The 18,083-nt window shown below is 45.9% G+C and overlaps 1 protein-coding gene across 2 annotated transcripts in view; it reads right to left on the bottom strand.

The window, feature by feature from the left end:
- Nucleotides 1-18,083, bottom strand: part of ACOT12 (acyl-CoA thioesterase 12) — a 131,049-nt gene that overhangs the window by 47,381 nt on the left and 65,585 nt on the right. For both annotated transcript variants that reach the window (XM_040341645.1, XM_040341642.1), the window contains one exon: nucleotides 3,642-3,792. In XM_040341645.1, the coding sequence (XP_040197579.1) occupies nucleotides 3,642-3,792 (151 nt within the window). The remainder of the gene's footprint in view (nucleotides 1-3,641; nucleotides 3,793-18,083) is intronic.

An 18,083-nucleotide genomic window follows, 5' to 3' on the forward strand; every position in this document is an offset into this window, starting at 1 on the left:
TTTTTTGACCTTTGAATAGCGCATTTCCCATTGGGGAAATATATCTCAACTTTCTGTCCTGGAGATGTGACAAAGTAGGATAAATCCCTACACAGTGAGGGGTATTCACTAGAACCAGATGTCCCCTCTGGCACATAATGATATCTGCTTTAATTATACTGTATGTATTGCAATTTGTGGTCAGACTTTGCACCTGAGTAATGGTGTGGGAACAGGCCCATTTTTTTGTGTATATTCCATTTTCTCCATTTAATGGCATAGTCTGTGCACCCAGCCTTGCCTTGAAGTGCAGAGGTACTTTGCCATGTGTGTGCATTTGGGGCACAGCTGTTGGCGCAAGACCAAAGAGGCAGGGTAGCATGTTTCTTTTCCGTTTCTCCTACTTGGGAATTTGGGGGTGGTGGCGGTTTAATCTCTTGTGGCATTTTAACCCACTGGGGGCATTGTGGGCCACCTTCTGGGGGGAAAGCCTTCGTTATCTGCTGGATATCATATTCCCTTTGGATAAGTCCCCAGAAAACATTGCTGTGGCTCCTTAAAGATTTGGTTTGGAAATCTTTGAAACTTACCCTATATATACATACACACACACACACACACACACACACACACACACACACACACACACAACCTATCCAGGCTTCATTATATAATTTCCCCCCTTTATCTCCTACTCAGTAATGTTTTAATATCTTAGGGAGACTGCATTTAAAGGAGATCTGTAGTCACAGCACACACTTTAAATTTAACATCAGCACTGTAATGGCAATACAAACAAAATTTATATTTGGCAATCTAATATAAGCTTTTTTGAAAAATGTCCCATCTTGCGAGTGCTGCCTGGCTACCTATTTACACAACTTCCTGGATTCCCTGCATGCTTTGTTGCTTCTTTACTTGCAGTTCCTAAGGACTACATGTCCCATGGCACCTTGCTGCCTGCAATCAGTTTCCTGAGACACGACGTCACCTTCCAAAACTGACACAGCAGTGCCTATTTACAGGGCACAGAGAATATAGGTCACAGTATAAAAGCTCATGTCCAAGAGCGGACCTTTAAGCACTAAGAAACTAAAAACTCAACACATTAATTGGCACATTTTTTATTTTTTTGACTTGTTTGTTTTTTGCCATTTGTCTATGCATAAATCTTAAGTTTGTCCCAAGTATGTTTGAATCCACTTACTGTGGACTAACTCACTACCTCTGCTGGAAGTCTGTTTCAAGCATCAAATTCTCTTTTGGTAAAAATACTTTAAGATTAGTTTTGTACTTTCCTCCTGCCAGTCAGAGGTCAAGTCCCTGTGTTCTTAATCTTGGCTTTACATTGAAAATATTGCCCTTGTGAACTTCATTCAACCCCCTGATATATTTAAAGGTTTCAATCATGTCTCCCCTTTCCTCTTTCCGCCATACTGTACATATTAAGTTCCTGAAGTCTCTCCTGATAAACCTGCACCAAAAACCACTCATCTTTGACTCTATGGTCTTCCATATACACGGTTTCCCAACATTCTGAAAATTAATTTGTGTGGTCCTTATAGCCAGTCAGGGTCTACCATGCACTGGTGCCATTGCAACTTGATTTTAACATTCACTGGTGCCATAGCAAAATAGATGAAAGATTTTTAATTGTTATCCCATTTGTGGAATTGGTATTCATTTTTTTTTTCGCAGATGCATATTTTATTATTTGGCCCAGGAAGCACTGAATACATTTCAGTAGCACAGTAAAGAGTTCAGGTAAAACACTGCTTATCTATTATGCATTGTCCAACAGAATGCTTGTCTCACATGTTCCATTTCAATGAAGAGCAAAAAGGAAAAATAAGCAAGCTGCAGATTTAAATAAATACATTTATAAGCATGTGACACAACCCAATACCAACTAAGCTGGCATATTTTAACTACTTGGTAACCGCCCTATAGCCGAAATACGGCTACAAGGCGGTTACCTAACTCTAGGAGGGCGTCAATATACGTCCTCCCAGAGAGTCACAATTGCGCGCCCGAGCGGGCGCGCACACGCGATCACCGGCGCTCGGCGGGTCCACGGGACCCGCAGCAACACGGATCGCGGTAAGGAGCCAATGGAAGCGGCTCCTTACCACGTGATCGCGCCGTCCAATGACGGCGCGATCACTTGTAAACAAACCGGCGTCATGTAATGACGCCGGTTCCTCCCTCTCCTCTCTGTACCGTTCGGTACAGTGTGAGAGGAGAGGGAGGGGGGGGGATCGGGCGGCAGCAGCAGCCGCCGCACTGTGGGCTGGATCTGTGACAATTGCAGTCACAGATCCAGCCATCCCTGCGCAATACTCTGCAAAATAAAAATAATGATGAGTGCAATACTCTGCAATACCCCACCCCATACTCTGCAATACCCCACCCCATACTCTGCAATACCCCACCCTGGGGGGGTGGGTATTGCAGAGTATGGGGTGGGGTATTGCAGAGTATGGGGTGGGGTATTGCAGAGTATTGCACTCATCATTTTTTTTATTTTACTCTGCAATACCCACCCCCCCATACTCTGCAATACCCACCCCCCCATACTCTGCAATACCCCCCCCCCATACTCTGCAATACCCCCCCCCCATACTCTGCAATACCCCCCCCCCATACTCTGCAATACCCCCCCCCATACTCTGCAATACCCCCCCCCATACTCTGCAATACCCCCCCCCATACTCTGCAATACCCCCCCCCCATACTCTGCAATACCCCCCCAATACTCCGCAATACCCTCAATACTCCAATACCTTGCAATACGTCGCCTATGGGGATTTTTAAGTAGCAACGTTTGGCGCAATTTCACGAGCGTGTGCAATTTTGAAGGGTGACATGTTGGGTATCTATTTACTCGGCGTAACTTCATCTTTCATATTATGCAAAAACATTGGGCTAACTTTAATGTTTTTTTTTTTTTTTTAAGCACAAAACAGTTTTTTTTTTAAAAACACGCGTTCAAAAAATTGCTGCGAAAATACCGTGCAAGATAAAAAGTTGCAACAACCGCCATTGTATTCTCTAGGGTCTTTGAAAAAAAAGCATATATAATGTTTTGGGTTTCTATGTAATTTTTTTAGCAAATAAATGATGATTTTTACATGTAGGAGAGAAATGTCAGAATTGGCCTGGGTGCTCCAGAACGCCTGATGGTGCTCCCTGCATGTTGGGCCTCTCTATGTGGCCACGCTGTGTAAAAGTCGCACACATGTGGTATCGCTATACTCGGGAGGAATAGCAGAATGTGTTTTGGGGTGTAATTTGTAGTATGCATATGCTGTGTGTGAGAAATAACCTGCTAATATGACAGAAACTAGATTTTTTTTTTTTTTTTTTACAGAATTTTCAGTCTTTTTTCTTTTATAGCGCAAAAAATAAAAACCGCAGAGGTGATCAAATACCACCAAAAGAAAGCTCTATTTGTGGGAAAAAAAAGGACAAAAATTTCAGATGGGTACAATGTTGTATGACTGAGTAATTGTCATTCAAATTGTGAGAGCACCGAAAGCTGAAAATTGGTCTGGTGATTAAGGGGGTTTTCGTGCCCAGTGGTCAAGTGGTTAAAGGGTTCACTAATCTCATTGCATAATTCTGACCTTAGTGAAAACATGGCAAAATATATAGGACCTCACCTTAGTTGAAGTTTTAACTCTGGGGAACATTACATACTGGTTGTTGGCATTCAGTGCTTGATAAATGAGGAAAGCGCTATTAATGTGGCGCGGTTTGCCCTCTGTCCACTCCTCACAGTTGTAAGCTTCCACTCGGACACCAACCTCGACACTGCAATAAAGCACATATTAGAAGCAAGACCAATGATGAATTCCTATAGGAATATAACAGAAATACCATATCTAAAATTCCAACGTCAAAGTGAATATTTCAACCAATTGGATCAGCGGAGTACAAACTCCTCTGTCCTATAATCTCATGTGAGAGGAGAAAAGCAGCTGTGTCCTTCGGGCAAACAATACATCCTAGACTTTAAATTAGAAATTTTTCTAGATAAAAGATCCAGCTATGAAAACCCCAAAAGTATTATTATAGACATTGATGAGTGGTGCTGGTAGTTTCTTTACAAATAAAGTTCTAGTGCTTTTCTTGTCTGTCTTTATCCGTTAAGTATCTCATCTGTTTCAGTGGCACAGATGTCTTTATTGGATTGCAAAGAACAAGCAGAGAAAGACTACAACTCCTGGCTTCAAGTTCAAGCATGAAAAGAAGCTTCTTCCTGGGCAACACCAATTCTAACAGGCAACCCTGTAAGTCGGGGGTCTCAAACTGGCGGCCCTCCAGTTGTTGCAAAACTGTGGGAGTCATGCTTGAATCTGTGGGCCTTACAAAGCCTCATGGGACTTGTAGTTTTACAACAGCTGGAGGGCCGCCAGTTTGAGACCCCTGCTATAAGTGAACAATCTACCCACGGAGTGTTGCATTATTCACATAGGCTTTTCTGAACACCACCACTAGGGATGAGCCCGATTTGTGGGAGTCGAACTCAAGTTAGACTTAATATTGGGTGTTCGCCTATTCGCTGAATAGCGAACAATTTGCGCTGCTCATGGCAAATCGAAAGCCGCGGAACACCGTTAAAGTCTATGGGAGAAATCAAAAGTGGCAATTTTAAAAAGGCATGGTATTGTCATTAAAAAAAAAAAAAAAAAAAAAAAAAAAAGTAGTGTTTGGGGACCTGGGTCCTGGCCCCAGGGGACATGTATCAATGCAAAAAAAAAAGTTTTAAAAACTGAAGTTTTTTTCGGGAGCAGGGATTTTAATAATGCTTAAACAAGTGAAACAATAAAAAGTGAAATATTTCTTTAAATTTCATAATTGGGGTGTGTCTATAGTAACCCTGTAAAGTGGCACATTTTTCCCGTGTTTAGAACAGTCCGTGCAATAAAATTACATTTCTAAACAAAAAAGGAATTTAAAACTGCTCGCGGCTAAAATGAATTGTCAAGTCCCGCAATACAGATAAAAGCCATTGAAAAAACGGCATGGGTTCCCCCCAGTCCATTACCCGGCCATTTGCGTCTGGTATGAATATTAAGGGGAATCCCAAACCAAAAAAAAAAGACAAGAGCCAGCTTGGGACAAGTCCTTTGTTAAAAAATAGAAAAATTCCAGCAAAGTAATCCATTTGAGACAGAGAAAAAAAAATATACGGAACAGTTCCGCCTCCATGGGAGGTGGCTGCCGAGTGACGCTACCTCCGCCACGACAGCTGTTCTATAGCTGTTGGCGGGGCCACCCTCTCACTTTTGGTGACCCTATCCCCTCTGACGCCACAGAGAAACACAATTTTTTTTAATGACTTATCTGTATTGCGGTCATGGGTGTAGGAACCCTTACAAATCTGGGGGGGACAGCATTTTTACTCGCCAGGTATATTCTTATTCAGTAAACTGGTAGTTGGTAATAACGTGGCATCAGTAAAAATTAACCCACATGGCATTAGTAAACATTAACCCACATGGCATCAGTAAAAATGAACCCACATGGCATCAGTAAAAATGAACCCACATGGCATCAGTAAAAATGAACCCACATGGCATCAGTAAAAATGAACTCACATGGCATCAGTAAAAATGAACTCACATGGCATTAGTAAAAATCAACCCACATGGCATTAGTAAAAATCAACCCACATGGCATTAGTAAGAATTAACCCAATTAAAATCTCAAAATATAAGTTTGCAATGGCGCACTGTTCTCTACAGCCTGTAATTCATAGTATTTTTCTAAAAATATTTCCAATTCACAGTGGCTGCATGTGATGGCACAGTGGCGACAATTGATGGCACAGTGCTGCGTGTGTTGGCACAGTGGCTGCATGTGATGGCACAGTGGCGACAATTGATGGGCACAGTGACTGCATGTGATGGCACAGTGGCTGCTTGTGAGGAGCACAGTGGCTGCTTGTGAGGAGCACAGTGGCTGCTTGTGAGGAGCACAGTGGCTGCTTGTGATGAGCACAGTGGCTGCTTGTGATGAGCACAGTGGCTGCGTGTGATGAGCACAGTGGCTGCGTGTGATGAGCACAGTGGCTGCGTGTGATGAGCACAGTGGCTGCGTGTGATGAGCACAGTGGCTGCATGTGATGAGCACAGTGGCTGCATGTGATGAGCACAGTGGCGACAATTGATGGGCACAGTGGCTGCGTTTGATGGGCACAGTGGCTGCGTTTGATGGCACAGTGAGGCTGCAATTAATGGGTTTTTTTTTTTTTAGTCAGAGAAGGCAAGCTCAAAATAACGCAACCATTTTTTTGAAACTGCTATTTTTTATTAAAAAAATTATGGTCACCTCAGTCCAACCCCCTCCCCAATACAGTAATTTCATTACTTGCTTACCTTTTACACAGACTGTGTGTGTCTGACTTCAGTAGTTTTCTTCTTGCAGTAGCACTAGGAACTGTTACTGTAGTCAGGCCAGGCGCAGCAGGCTCCTCGTGACTTGTTCTAACTTCTGCTCTGCAAGCGCCGACACTCACAGCTCCCTGCGCAAGTCCTCCCTCTCTCACCTCGCCTCCAGTCGCCGGCGTGACGTCACGCGGCGCACGCCGGTGGAATGAACCAACTCAATCCTCCATGGGGGGGAAACGCACAGGAGAAAAGGGAGCCAGGAGCGCAGCCAGTGAGTCAGCGGGCACACAGTTTGTAAAGTGTCACTGGGCTGTCTGACACACACTGAGGCTCCTAACCTGGGGGGATTTTACCATACCTGTCCCCCCCGCATTTTTTCCTGGGGGGGATGCGTCCCCCCTGGTTCCTACGCCCATGATTGCGGTACCCGACAATTCATTATAGCCGCGAGTAGTTTTAAATGACCTTTCTCTTTAAAAATGTCATTTTATTGCAGGGACTGTTCTAAAACATGGGAAAAATTTGCCACTTTACAGGCATACTATAACACCCCCCAGGTACGAAATTTAAAGGAAAATTTCACTTTTATGGTTTCACTTTAAGCATTATTAAAATCTCTGCTCCCGGAATTTTTTTTGCATTGAAACATGTCCCCTGGGGCAGGACCCAGGTCCCCTAAACACTTTTTATGACAATACCATGCATATAAGCCTTTAAAATGAGGACTTTTGGATTTTTCATGTTCGTGTCCCATAGACCAACGGCATTCGAACACATTTTTTGCCTGTTCGCAAGTTCTGGTGCGAACCGAATCGGGGGGGCTGGGTGTTCGGCTCATCCTTAACCACCACCACCTACCGTGGATCCATGTGAACACTGCCTCTACCCAGAAGTTCTTTAATTTATTGCAGAAAATACAGAAGCTTATGCTTTCAGTTATATACATTTGATACATTTACTTGGCTTCATATGTAGCAGTCACTTTATTTTTAAACATTTGTGAAACATAGTACCAAGATTCCAGTGTGGTGTCAAACATTTTAAAAGGGTTTATGTATAAACCTTAGCAATACATTTCTCTTAGCTGCTCCCTTTTGGTCTATTAAATACAGAGCCGCCATCAGGAATTATGGGGCCCCTTACACAGCTTCAGGCATGGGCCCCCTGGAGCAGAGAACCTGGGGGGGGGGGGGTGCTGCCACCTCAAATTGAGGAGCGGCGAGGCTGCCGGGAATCTGGGCCCTTTAAAAACAAATATATTATATATATAAAAAAGGGGGTACTGCCTGTACCCCCTGAATAAATATATACTATTGGAAGGCTCTTGTAATATCTCTTTTAGAAGTATAATAAAAACCAGACATCCCGTGAGCTGATAACTTCCTGTGCTCGCCGCTTCTGCTGAGGGGGAATCCTGTTCCTCCATACAGTATACAGAGTGATCATTGTCACACTAGGATTGTCAGGATCGCCATAATAAAATAAAAAAAGGGGGGGGGGTATCAGGAAAGCTAATGCACCCAAGGACTTGTAAGCTGCAATAAATTATAGGTTTTCGGTTTTTAGACATGCTTTTCAATATATCTAAAGACCAGTTTTATTTTTAGGGGGTGGAAGGGGTTCCAAAAACATAGCAGGAAAAAGAGATTTTTAATACAGCTTACCTGTAAAATCTTTTTCTTGGAGTACATCACGGGACACAGAGCGGCATTCATTACTATATGGGTTATATGGAGTACCTTCAGGTGATGGACACTGGCAATCTCAAACAGGAAATGCCCCTCCCTATATAACCCCCTCCCATAGGAGGAGTACCTCAGTTTTGTAGCAAGCAGTATGCCTCCCAAAATGGTCCTCAAAAAAGAGGGGTGGGAGCTCTGTGTCCCGTGATGTACTCCAAGAAAAAGATTTTACAGGTAAGCTGTATTAAAAATCTCTTTTTCTTTATCGTACATCACGGGACACAGAGCGGCATTCATTACTATATGGGATGTCCCAAAGCAATGCTTACAATGAGGGGAGGGAGAACATCTCCAAGACAAAAGGATTTAATTTAGAGATATACTCAAATCATAATAAATCCAACTTAGTTGAGAAAAATAAAATTTTTAAATTTAACTCGAACAAGAGGAGCCCCCGGAATCCGAGGGTCTCAAACTGCAGCCTGCAGCACTGCCTGCCCGAAGGCAGTATCAGTATTCCTTCTTACGTCCAACTTGTAGAATTTTGTAAACGTGTGGACAGAAGACCAGGTTGCCGCCTTGCAAACTTGAGCCATAGAGATCTGGTGGTGTGCTGCCCAGGAGGCGCCCATGGCTCTAGTAGAATGAGCCTTTAATGATACTGGAGGAGGCAACCCTTTCAAGCCGTAGGCCTGAGTGATTAATTGCTTAATCCACCTAGAAATGGTGGACTTTGCAGCTGCCTGCCCCTTCTTGGGCCCATCCGTAGAATGAACAGCACATCTGTTTTCCGGATCTTCTTTGTAGCTTTAAGATAGGCCTTCATGGCCCTGACAATATCCAAGGTATGCAGCAACCCTTCCTTTCTGGAAGTAGGTTTAGGGAAGAAGGATGGTAATACCAAATCCTGGTTCAAATGAAAACTGGATATGACCTTCGGAAGGAAGGAAGGATGAGGGCGGAGAACGACCCTGTCCTTATGAAAAACAAGATATGGTTCCTTACAGGATAAGGCTGCCAGCTCCAAAACTCTTCTTGCGGAAACTATGGCAACCAAAAATACTAACTTCCTTATCAGTAGAACCAAAGGAATATCAGCCAACGGCTCAAACGGTTGTTTCTGTAAACTTGACAGAACAAGATTTAAATCCCACGGACAAAGCGGGGATTTAACTGGAGGTCTAATACGTAAGACCCCTTGAAGGAAGGTCTTAACCAGCGAGTGGGTGGCCAGCGGCCGCTGAAACCACACTGACAGAGCAGAAATCTGTCCTTTGATTGTGCTTAATGCCAATCCTTTATCCACTCCTAGCTGGAGAAAACTTAATACTCTATCGATGGTAAATTTGCGAGAAAGCCATCGCTTGGACTCACACCAGCCTACATAGGCCTTCCAGACCCTGTAATAAATCACCCTAGAGACCGGTTTCCTGGCTCTGATTAGGGTAGAGATTACTTTCTGAGACAGACCTCTACCCCTGAGAATCAGGGATTCAGCTTCCAGGCCGTCAAATTTAGATGCCGTAAGGCAGGGTGGAGGATCGGACCTTGCGATAGCAGGTCTGGCCGTAGAGGAAGAGTCCAAGGGTCTCCCACTACCATCCTTAAGATTAGTGAGTACCATGCCCTTCTGGGCCATGCTGGAGCTACCAGGATGACTGGTATGTGCTCCACCCGGATCCTGCGCAGCAGGCGGGGTAGTAACTGGAGCGGGGGAAACGCATAAAGAAGTTTGAACTGATGCCAAGGGCAAACCAACGCATCGGTTCCGCAGGCCATCGGATCCCTTGAGCGGGACATGAACCTGTCTAGTTTCTTGTTGAGTCTCGATGCCATGATATCCACGTCCGGCACTCCCCATCTTTGGCAGAGTGCTTGAAAGACTAGTGGATGCAGAGACCATTCCCCCGGCCATAGAGTCTGGCGGCTTAAGAAGTCCGCCTGAAAGTTGTCCACTCCTGGAATGAATATTGCCGATATGCAGGGCACATGAGCCTCTGCCCATAGAAGAATCAAGCTCACCTCTCTCTGAGCGGCTTGACTCCTGGTTCCCCCTTGGTGATTTATGTGTGCCACGGCCGTGGCATTGTCTGATTGAATTCTCACCGGGAACCCCTGCAATTTTGACGTCCAAGCCCTGAGGGCTAGTCGAGCAGCTCTGAGCTCCAAGATGTTGATGGGCAACTGCTTCTCTGGCTTTGCCCAAGTACCTTGGCGAGTGCAACCATCCAAAATTGCTCCCCAGCCCGTCAGGCTGGCGTCTGTGGTCACTATCTTCCAAGCCACTGGGCTGAAAGACCTCCCCTTCAGTAGATTCTGAGGGTCTAACCACCAACACAGACTTTGTCGGACTCTTGATGAGAGCGGCAACGGGATATCCAAGGCCTGTGGCCTTCTGCTCCATGCTGACAGGATGGCTGCCTGTAGGATGCGAGTGTGGCTCTGGGCGTATGGTACCGCCTCGAATGTGGCCACCATCTTGCCTAGTAACCTCATACATAGGCGAATAGTCGGTTCTTTCTTGCTTAGAACCAGTAGGATTAATTCCTTGATGGCTTTTACCTTCCTCAGAGGTAGGAACACTCCTTGTTGTTCTGTGTCTAATCTCATGCCGAGATATTCCAACTGCTTTGTGGGCTGGAAAGCTGACTTTTCTCGATTTAGGACCCAGCCGAACCTCTCGAGGTATTGGACCGTGAGGGCCACTGCTCGCTCCAAGCCGGGAGACGAGTGATCTATGACTAGGAGGTCGTCCAGGTATGCTAGGATCGTGACCCCTTGGATCCTTAGTTTGGCTAGGATTGGAGCTAGGACCTTCGTGAACACCCGGGGGGCCGTAGCCAACCCGAAGGGAAGCGCCACGAATTGGAAGTGACGCGAAGCCACCATGAAGCGTAGATATCTTTGATGTGGCTGATAAATTGGAACATGAAGGTAGGCATCCTTTATGTCTATGGACGCCATGAAGTCGTCCTTCTGGAGTGTGGCAGCTGCTGACCGCACGGATTCCATCCGAAATGAGCGGATCTTTAGATATGCATTTACCATCTTTAGGTCCAAAATTGGCCTGACATCTCCATTGGATTTTGGGATGATGAATAGGTTGGAGTAGAAACCCAGCCCCTGTTCCAGGACTGGTACCTCTACTATTACTTCCTGGGAAAGTAGATGATCTAATGCCGATCTTAATGCGGCTCCCTTTTCCGGATCGTTTGGAATCCTCGACTTCTGGAAATGAGGAGGAGGAAACCTTAGGAAATCTAATTTGTAGCCTGTGGCCACGGAAGACCGTACCCACTCGTCGGGAATGCTGGCTTCCCAAATCTCTGAAAAGAGTCGCAGCCTTCCCCCCACCTTCGTGGGTGGGGGCGCCCCTTCATAAGGTTGGCTTGGGGGCTGGTTTTGCTGGTTTGCGAAACCACTGCCTTTTGCCTCTAACAGCCTGTCCTTGTGATCTGCTGTTGAAGCCGAAGTTTGCTTTTGCAGGAGGCCGTCGATACTGCTTGGCATTAGAGGGCCCCTGCCCAGGGGAATACTGTCGTTTAAACGCAGGTCCCTGAACCTTCTTCTTAGTTGGCAAGAGAGTACTCTTGCCGTTTGAAATGGTCTGAATGTATTTATCTAGGTCTTCTCCGAAGAGTCGTCCTCCATGGAAGGGGAACCCTACCAGGAGCTTCTTGCATGGGGGCTCAGCCTCCCAGCTTTTTAACCATAAGAGTCTTCTCATATGGATAAGGGATAACGATAAACGTGACGCTTGCTGGATAGAATCCTTGATTGCGTCTACCGTAAAACATATGGCCTTAGGGACATCCGAAAATTTTTCTGCCTGCTGGGCCGGAATAAGTTTAAGCATCTGCTTAAATTGATCCGATAATGCTTGAGCGACCCCAATCGCAGCCACAGCTGGCTGTACTACTGCCCCTGCAGTAGTGAAGGAGTTCTTAAGTAGTGCTTCCAAGCGCTTATCAACTGGATCCTTGAACACCTGTATGTTTTCTACAGGGCATGTTAACGATCTGTTAACACATGAGATGGCTGCGTCCACTGCAGGAGTAGCCCATCTTTTGGAAAAATTTTCTTCCATAGGATATAGGACAGAGAACCTTTTAGGTGGTAAGAAGATCTTATCTGGCTTGTTCCAATCTTGGAACAAAATTCCCTCTAATAGAGGATGGATCGGAAACACAGCATTGCTTTGAGGCGCCCTCAGTGAGCCCAAAGCTGAAACCGTCGATACCTGGAGATCTGGTACTGGCAAGTTGAATGTCCTATGGACCAAGTCCGACAATCCTTGAATCCACCAGCTCTCCCTCAGGGAGACTGCCCCAGACTCCTCTGTATCCGGGTCTTCGATCCCTGAACCTACTTGGTCCGTGTCCAAGAGGTCGTCCAATTCCCCTGAGGAAAGGACCTCCTCTTCTGAGGGTCCGCGCTCGGGCGACGGAGATCTATTCCGCTTACTGCCCCGCATAGCTGCGGATATCATTTTTCCCATGCTTTTCTGCATCTCTTTTAAAGAGGTGAGTAATACCTCCTCCGTGACCATCTTAGGGTTGGACTGACCCGCGTCAGCTCCAGCCCCAGATCCCGATGGCCCCAAGGCTCCCTGTAGGGAAAACAGCGGCATACCATGGTACAATACCGAGGTACACCTGCTACCTATTGGTATTTGGAACTATAAAAGTTAATTGTCCAAACACCTGTTTGGGGGATAAAAAAATGCTTCCTCTCCCCTAGATGACTTTTTTTTTTTTTTTTTTTTTCGTTTTTGTTTCAAATCCAGGAAAGAAAAAACATTCTGTCCCCCTGAGTAGTATTGCAAAGAAAAACTATGAGATGGAAAAGAAACAGCCTATTTCTAGGCTTGACAAAACAGTCCTCTGAAGACTGCAATATCCTTTCTGGCCACTGTGTGTCCTCGGCGCCCCGTGCTGCCGCTCTGGTCTTTCTCCTCAGTTCCAAAGTATTGATGGAACAAACAAGGAAGGGCCGCCCCTTCCTTTAAGCCACTGACCCGCCCTTCCCCCCCAGCAACCTCAAACAGGAAATGCCCCTCCCGACAGGGGGAGGGGGGGGGATTTTGGGAGGAAGGGACCTCTCTGTTCCAGCAAACTGCAGCCTGCAGCCTGGAACCATGAGGAGGTCAGCGTTTTGCCTGCTTGCAGGCTCTGAGGAGGAAGACTGAATGGAGCATCGCCTGGAGGCCTGCAGGTAAGCAAAGCTCTCTGACACACACATATATTTTTATATAACACAGGCCCCACTCAATGCTTTTCCAACACTACAAGGGAGGTCACATCTTATGGGGAATAATACATAGAGAGCCATCCTATCTTTATGATATGTGACTAGTTTGCCAGATGCAGTGCATAACTTTAGGCATGTCCCCTGTGACCCCCCAGAAAAAAACCTGCTAAGAACCAAGTTCCGCAAGTTTTCCCCTCACTTACCTGCTCCATGCCGCAGGACTTTGCCAAGCAAGAGGCCCAATCTTCCCCCATCTCCGTGGGGATGTCTAGACCTTCAGGCCCTGGGTTCCTATGAAGGATCCACTGTCCTGGGCCCATATAGCACCCTGGCAACAGAAAACTTTAGGTACCCAAAGGTTTCTAAGTTCTGGGCCCAGGGTCCAGCTCTCTAAAAAGAAAAGCATTATGGGCTATACCCCAAGGGTTTGGGGTCCGGTTACTGACCACTTTAGCGCTGAGGCTTTTTTGGACAGAACCGGTAGCTCACCTAATCCCAAGGATGCGGAGGCAAGCTAAACCATGACTAACACCTAAGACACTGGCGTAAAAACTGAGGTACTCCTCCTATGGGAGGGGGTTATATAGGGAGGGGCATTTCCTGTTTGAGATTGCCAGTGTCCATCACCTGAAGGTACTCCATATAACCCATATAGTAATGAATGCCGCTCTGTGTCCCGTGATGTACGATAAAGAAATAAGAAATCTTAAGGCTGGGTTCACACCATTGCAAATTGGATGCAGGATCTCCGCATCTAAATCGCAATAGCAGGAGATTTTGACCGGCTCTAAGGAGCCGGTTCACATATCTCCGCAGCAGGTTCGGTGCGTTTTGCAGATGTAGCACTACCCCTGAAGGAGCTGCTGGTTTCGATTTGGGCCTGCACGTTACCTCGCTATTCGTTGTCTAGGGGAATGAGAGTCTGTAGAAACCTCAATGTCCACACAAGTTGCAAATCCTTTTTGTTAAGCTTTATTCACACAAACTTGCACAGGTAGAGGGATGGAGGGTCAGGGGAAGGTTCAGGGGAAGGTTCAGACACTCAGTGCAGATCACTGGGGAGCTTTTAAGCTTCAAAAGTCACTCACCACTTTCCTTCTAGTGGGTATTGCTCAACCGGATAGGCCCCTCTCATCGGCCTAGCAGCCGGGGTGATGCACGAACAAAAAGAATGAATAACAGTCTCTGCCACAGACTGTAGTGCGATGAAGTACAATAATCCTCTGCCACAGGATTTAGAATCCGATATCCAGCCTTACAGTTTAGAACCTGTAGCGCTACCCCCTCAGGAGCCGCTGGTCGATTTGGGATCGGCGTATTAAGTTACCTTCAATCGTTGTCTAGGGTGATTGTAGTGAGTAGAGCAGTAAACGAATGTCCAATCAGCGGATAAGATTTTCTGAATGCTTTATTGTCTCGGGCCAACACGACCAACATCAACATGAGATAGGACAGAAAAGGTTGATGAAGTAAGAGAGCCTTGCAGTATCAGGCTTGGATAAGAGACGAGAGCAATCCTGCTCTCAGTAGTAATAGATACAGTTCGTCGCCACTCTAGCCAGAGTGGGTGAAGTGCCCCCGGACAGACTCCTGCCACGAGCCTGGCAGCCGAAGTGTCACTTTAAGGTTGCTGGGAGGAACAGGCCTCTGCCACAGGCCTGGCTCTAGTGGGGCCTCTGCCACAGGCCTGGAACTTGGATGAGCGGAATAGTTGAGCTTATCCTCCCAGTAAATTGTGCTTCGGGGTCACCGACTGACAGTACTAAGGTCATCTGTCAGTATTCGGTCACCCAGATCCCCGATGGTTCATTCAAGTTTCTCAGACAACCTGCCTCTTGGTTCTCCTTGAGCCGATCCCCCACCGCACAGCACACAGCTTGGAAACTCTTCAGTAGAGTTGGGAACCCAGTAAGTCACTGGGGCCCCTGGTAGCATCAGTTGCTCTAGGCCACGAGGGCCCAGAGTCAGGAACTCCGCGTTGCGCGCGACCCCAGGCCAGGTAGGCCATAGTGGTGGGGCCCGCGATGTGCACACACCCTAAAGGTGGGTGCTGCACCCGGAACCTGGAACCCGCGAAGAACCCAGAACAATGGCTTCAGCCACAGAAATACTCCTCCCCAGCATGCCCCGCCAGGGAAAACTTCTCCAATTGGCTGCTAGGGAAAATCGGCTCCGCCTGGACCTCTCTGGCGCCACCTGCTGCCCAGGGATGGTGTCTCATCCCTAGAACACAGTCTAGCACACAGAACAATCCAGATTTGGCGACAGCCAAATTTGACATAATTCTGAATGAGCGCAAATGATCTCTCTCATTCTCCTACTAACTTTAGCGTAGCGCCTTTACTAAAAGTAAGGGGGTGCTACAAACCTTTAAGCTGACCCGGCACACTGTAAAGTAAAATAGGCTTCGGTGCATCCGCCAATAAAGTCACCAGGCCTTTCCCGGGATACCAGCCTTTTGCTTGGTCCTCTCCAGGACAGGACCTCCCCTGGTTTCCTCAATTGAGCAGCTTCCTCCCTCAGGACGGATGCGCAGGATCACCTCCAAAGTACAGGCCCCAGCCAGTACAACTGGGCCTGCATGGCAGGGGTGCAACCTCTGGGCAACATGGCCACACAGCTAAAAATTAATCATCACATGCCTCAAGCCAGGAGTGCCACGAGGCAAGGAGCCCTGAAAAATGGCATCTGCCCCCTTAAGTACCATTCCCCAGCATACCCAGCGGGGAAACCACTCCCACTGAGCTGTTCCCGGGGGAAAGCACCCAATAGTCTCTGGCATGCTTGTATTCCAACATTAGCCTGGGGTGGTAACGCCACCTACAGGCAACAATGGGAATTCCCTCAAGCACAGCCATAGCCGGAACAGAGGCCGATTTAGCCTTAATCGTCCCAAAGTCTGAGCCAATTACCAGCGCAGACATACTAAATTTAGCGCCTGGTCATCAGGAGCAGGGCGCTACACAGAAAAACACTCCGAGTCTTTTGGTCCGTTTCAGGTCCGAATTCAGCCCAAAATTTAGGCTGAAATCGGACCTGAAATGGTGAACCAGGACACACCAGATCCCTGCTGCGAGCCGCATTCGGCTCATATGTGATGGGGAGGGGGGTGCAGGGAGTCACCATTCCTGCAAGGAGGACACTGATTTTTGCTAGTCGCTACAACTGCTGGCAATAATCGCATGTTAGAAATCCAATGTGCCGATTGTAACCAAATCAATCGATGGATTGACTTGGGTACAATCAGCTTGCCCATACATAGATCGAATCTCGTCCGACCCTGTTGTACAGGCTGAGATTCAAACCATCTATGGTCCAGGTGCTGCTGTATAGGAGATTGCTAGAGGCTGATAAAGTCAAATTATGGTACTTACACTGTAATACATATTGCTTCCTTAAAATAGAAGCAAACCACATGTCTATGTATCACATATCCGAAAAAGAAAAGCCTTTATAATAATGAGCTATATTTGCACTATACATCAACAGTTCTGGATGTGCATTTAACTATTGGGGCGTAAAGAAATGTTATGCATGACTTGAAATAAAGGATTAGTTCTCTTATTTTTGCAATATATGATGGAATGGACCTATAAATACTTTCTATTCTAAGAGGGCTATACTGTGCTACCAACAAATAATTTTTTTTTTCAACCAGGTATATTTCATCAGAAATGTCCCAGCTTTCTACAAGCACAAACAAGTTATATCACTTCAAGCAGTAGATAAAATGCTATTTAGAATACAAAATGAACAATACAGCTAAATTACATAAATGCACACTGCAAGCACAAAGGTCACATGTATGGATTATTAACCAGGTAATATTATAGGACTTGATATGAAGTTGCCAAAGGTGGACAATAATGCATCAGACTTCAGTTAACATAACTAAATATTACTTTCCCCAAGAAACGTTCAAAAAAGAAAAAAGGAGGGGAGAAGGGGCGTAACATCCTGGTCCATTTGGTCACTTAAGGGTGTGAACAAGGATGAGCAGTGCTCTGATTTTTGGGTGAAGGCCTGCTTTATTTTCCCACATTCTGATCATTAACCAGTGAAATCGCTATTAAACCCAAAAGCAAAACATTTATTGTATTGCAACTTATAAAATTCTTTATGTCTGTTTTATCTTTAATTTAGTTTTTGTTCGTTTTTTAGGCTCCCCCCCCCCCCCCCATTTCCACCTATCAATCTGACCAGTAAATCTGTTTTTCAAAACAAGCTTTCTTTCGGCTGTACACTAGATTACCAAAAAATTACCATGAAATTTAATGACATCCCAGTCTTAGTCCGTAGGGTTGGTCCACCCTTTGCAACTGTAGCACTACCCCCGAAGGAGCTGCTGGTTTGTTTTGGGCGGCATGTTACCTCGTGTGTGTTTCTCTGATGTCTAGGCAGGGCCGCCATCAGGAATTATGGGGCCCCTTGCACAGCTTCAGGCATGGGCCCCCTGGAGCAGAGAACAGGGGGGGGGGTTGCTGCCGCCTGAAATTGAGAAGCGGGGGGGGCCTTTACTAAAAAAATAAGAAATAAAGAAAAATCTATATAAAAAAAAAGGGGGGTAGCTATCCGTGGGCCTTCTAGGTCCTTTAATAAAAAGAAAAAAAATATATATAGATTTTGTTTTTAAAAAGGAGGGTTGCCATCTGGGGACCTATGGACCCTTTAAAAAAAAAAAACACACAATATATATATATATATATATATATATATATATATATATATATATATATATATATATATATATATATATATATATATATATATATATATA

The sequence above is a fragment of the Rana temporaria genome, chromosome 1 (assembly GCF_905171775.1).
Source record: "Rana temporaria chromosome 1, aRanTem1.1, whole genome shotgun sequence".
In the NCBI taxonomy this organism is placed as follows: Eukaryota; Metazoa; Chordata; class Amphibia; order Anura; family Ranidae; genus Rana; species Rana temporaria.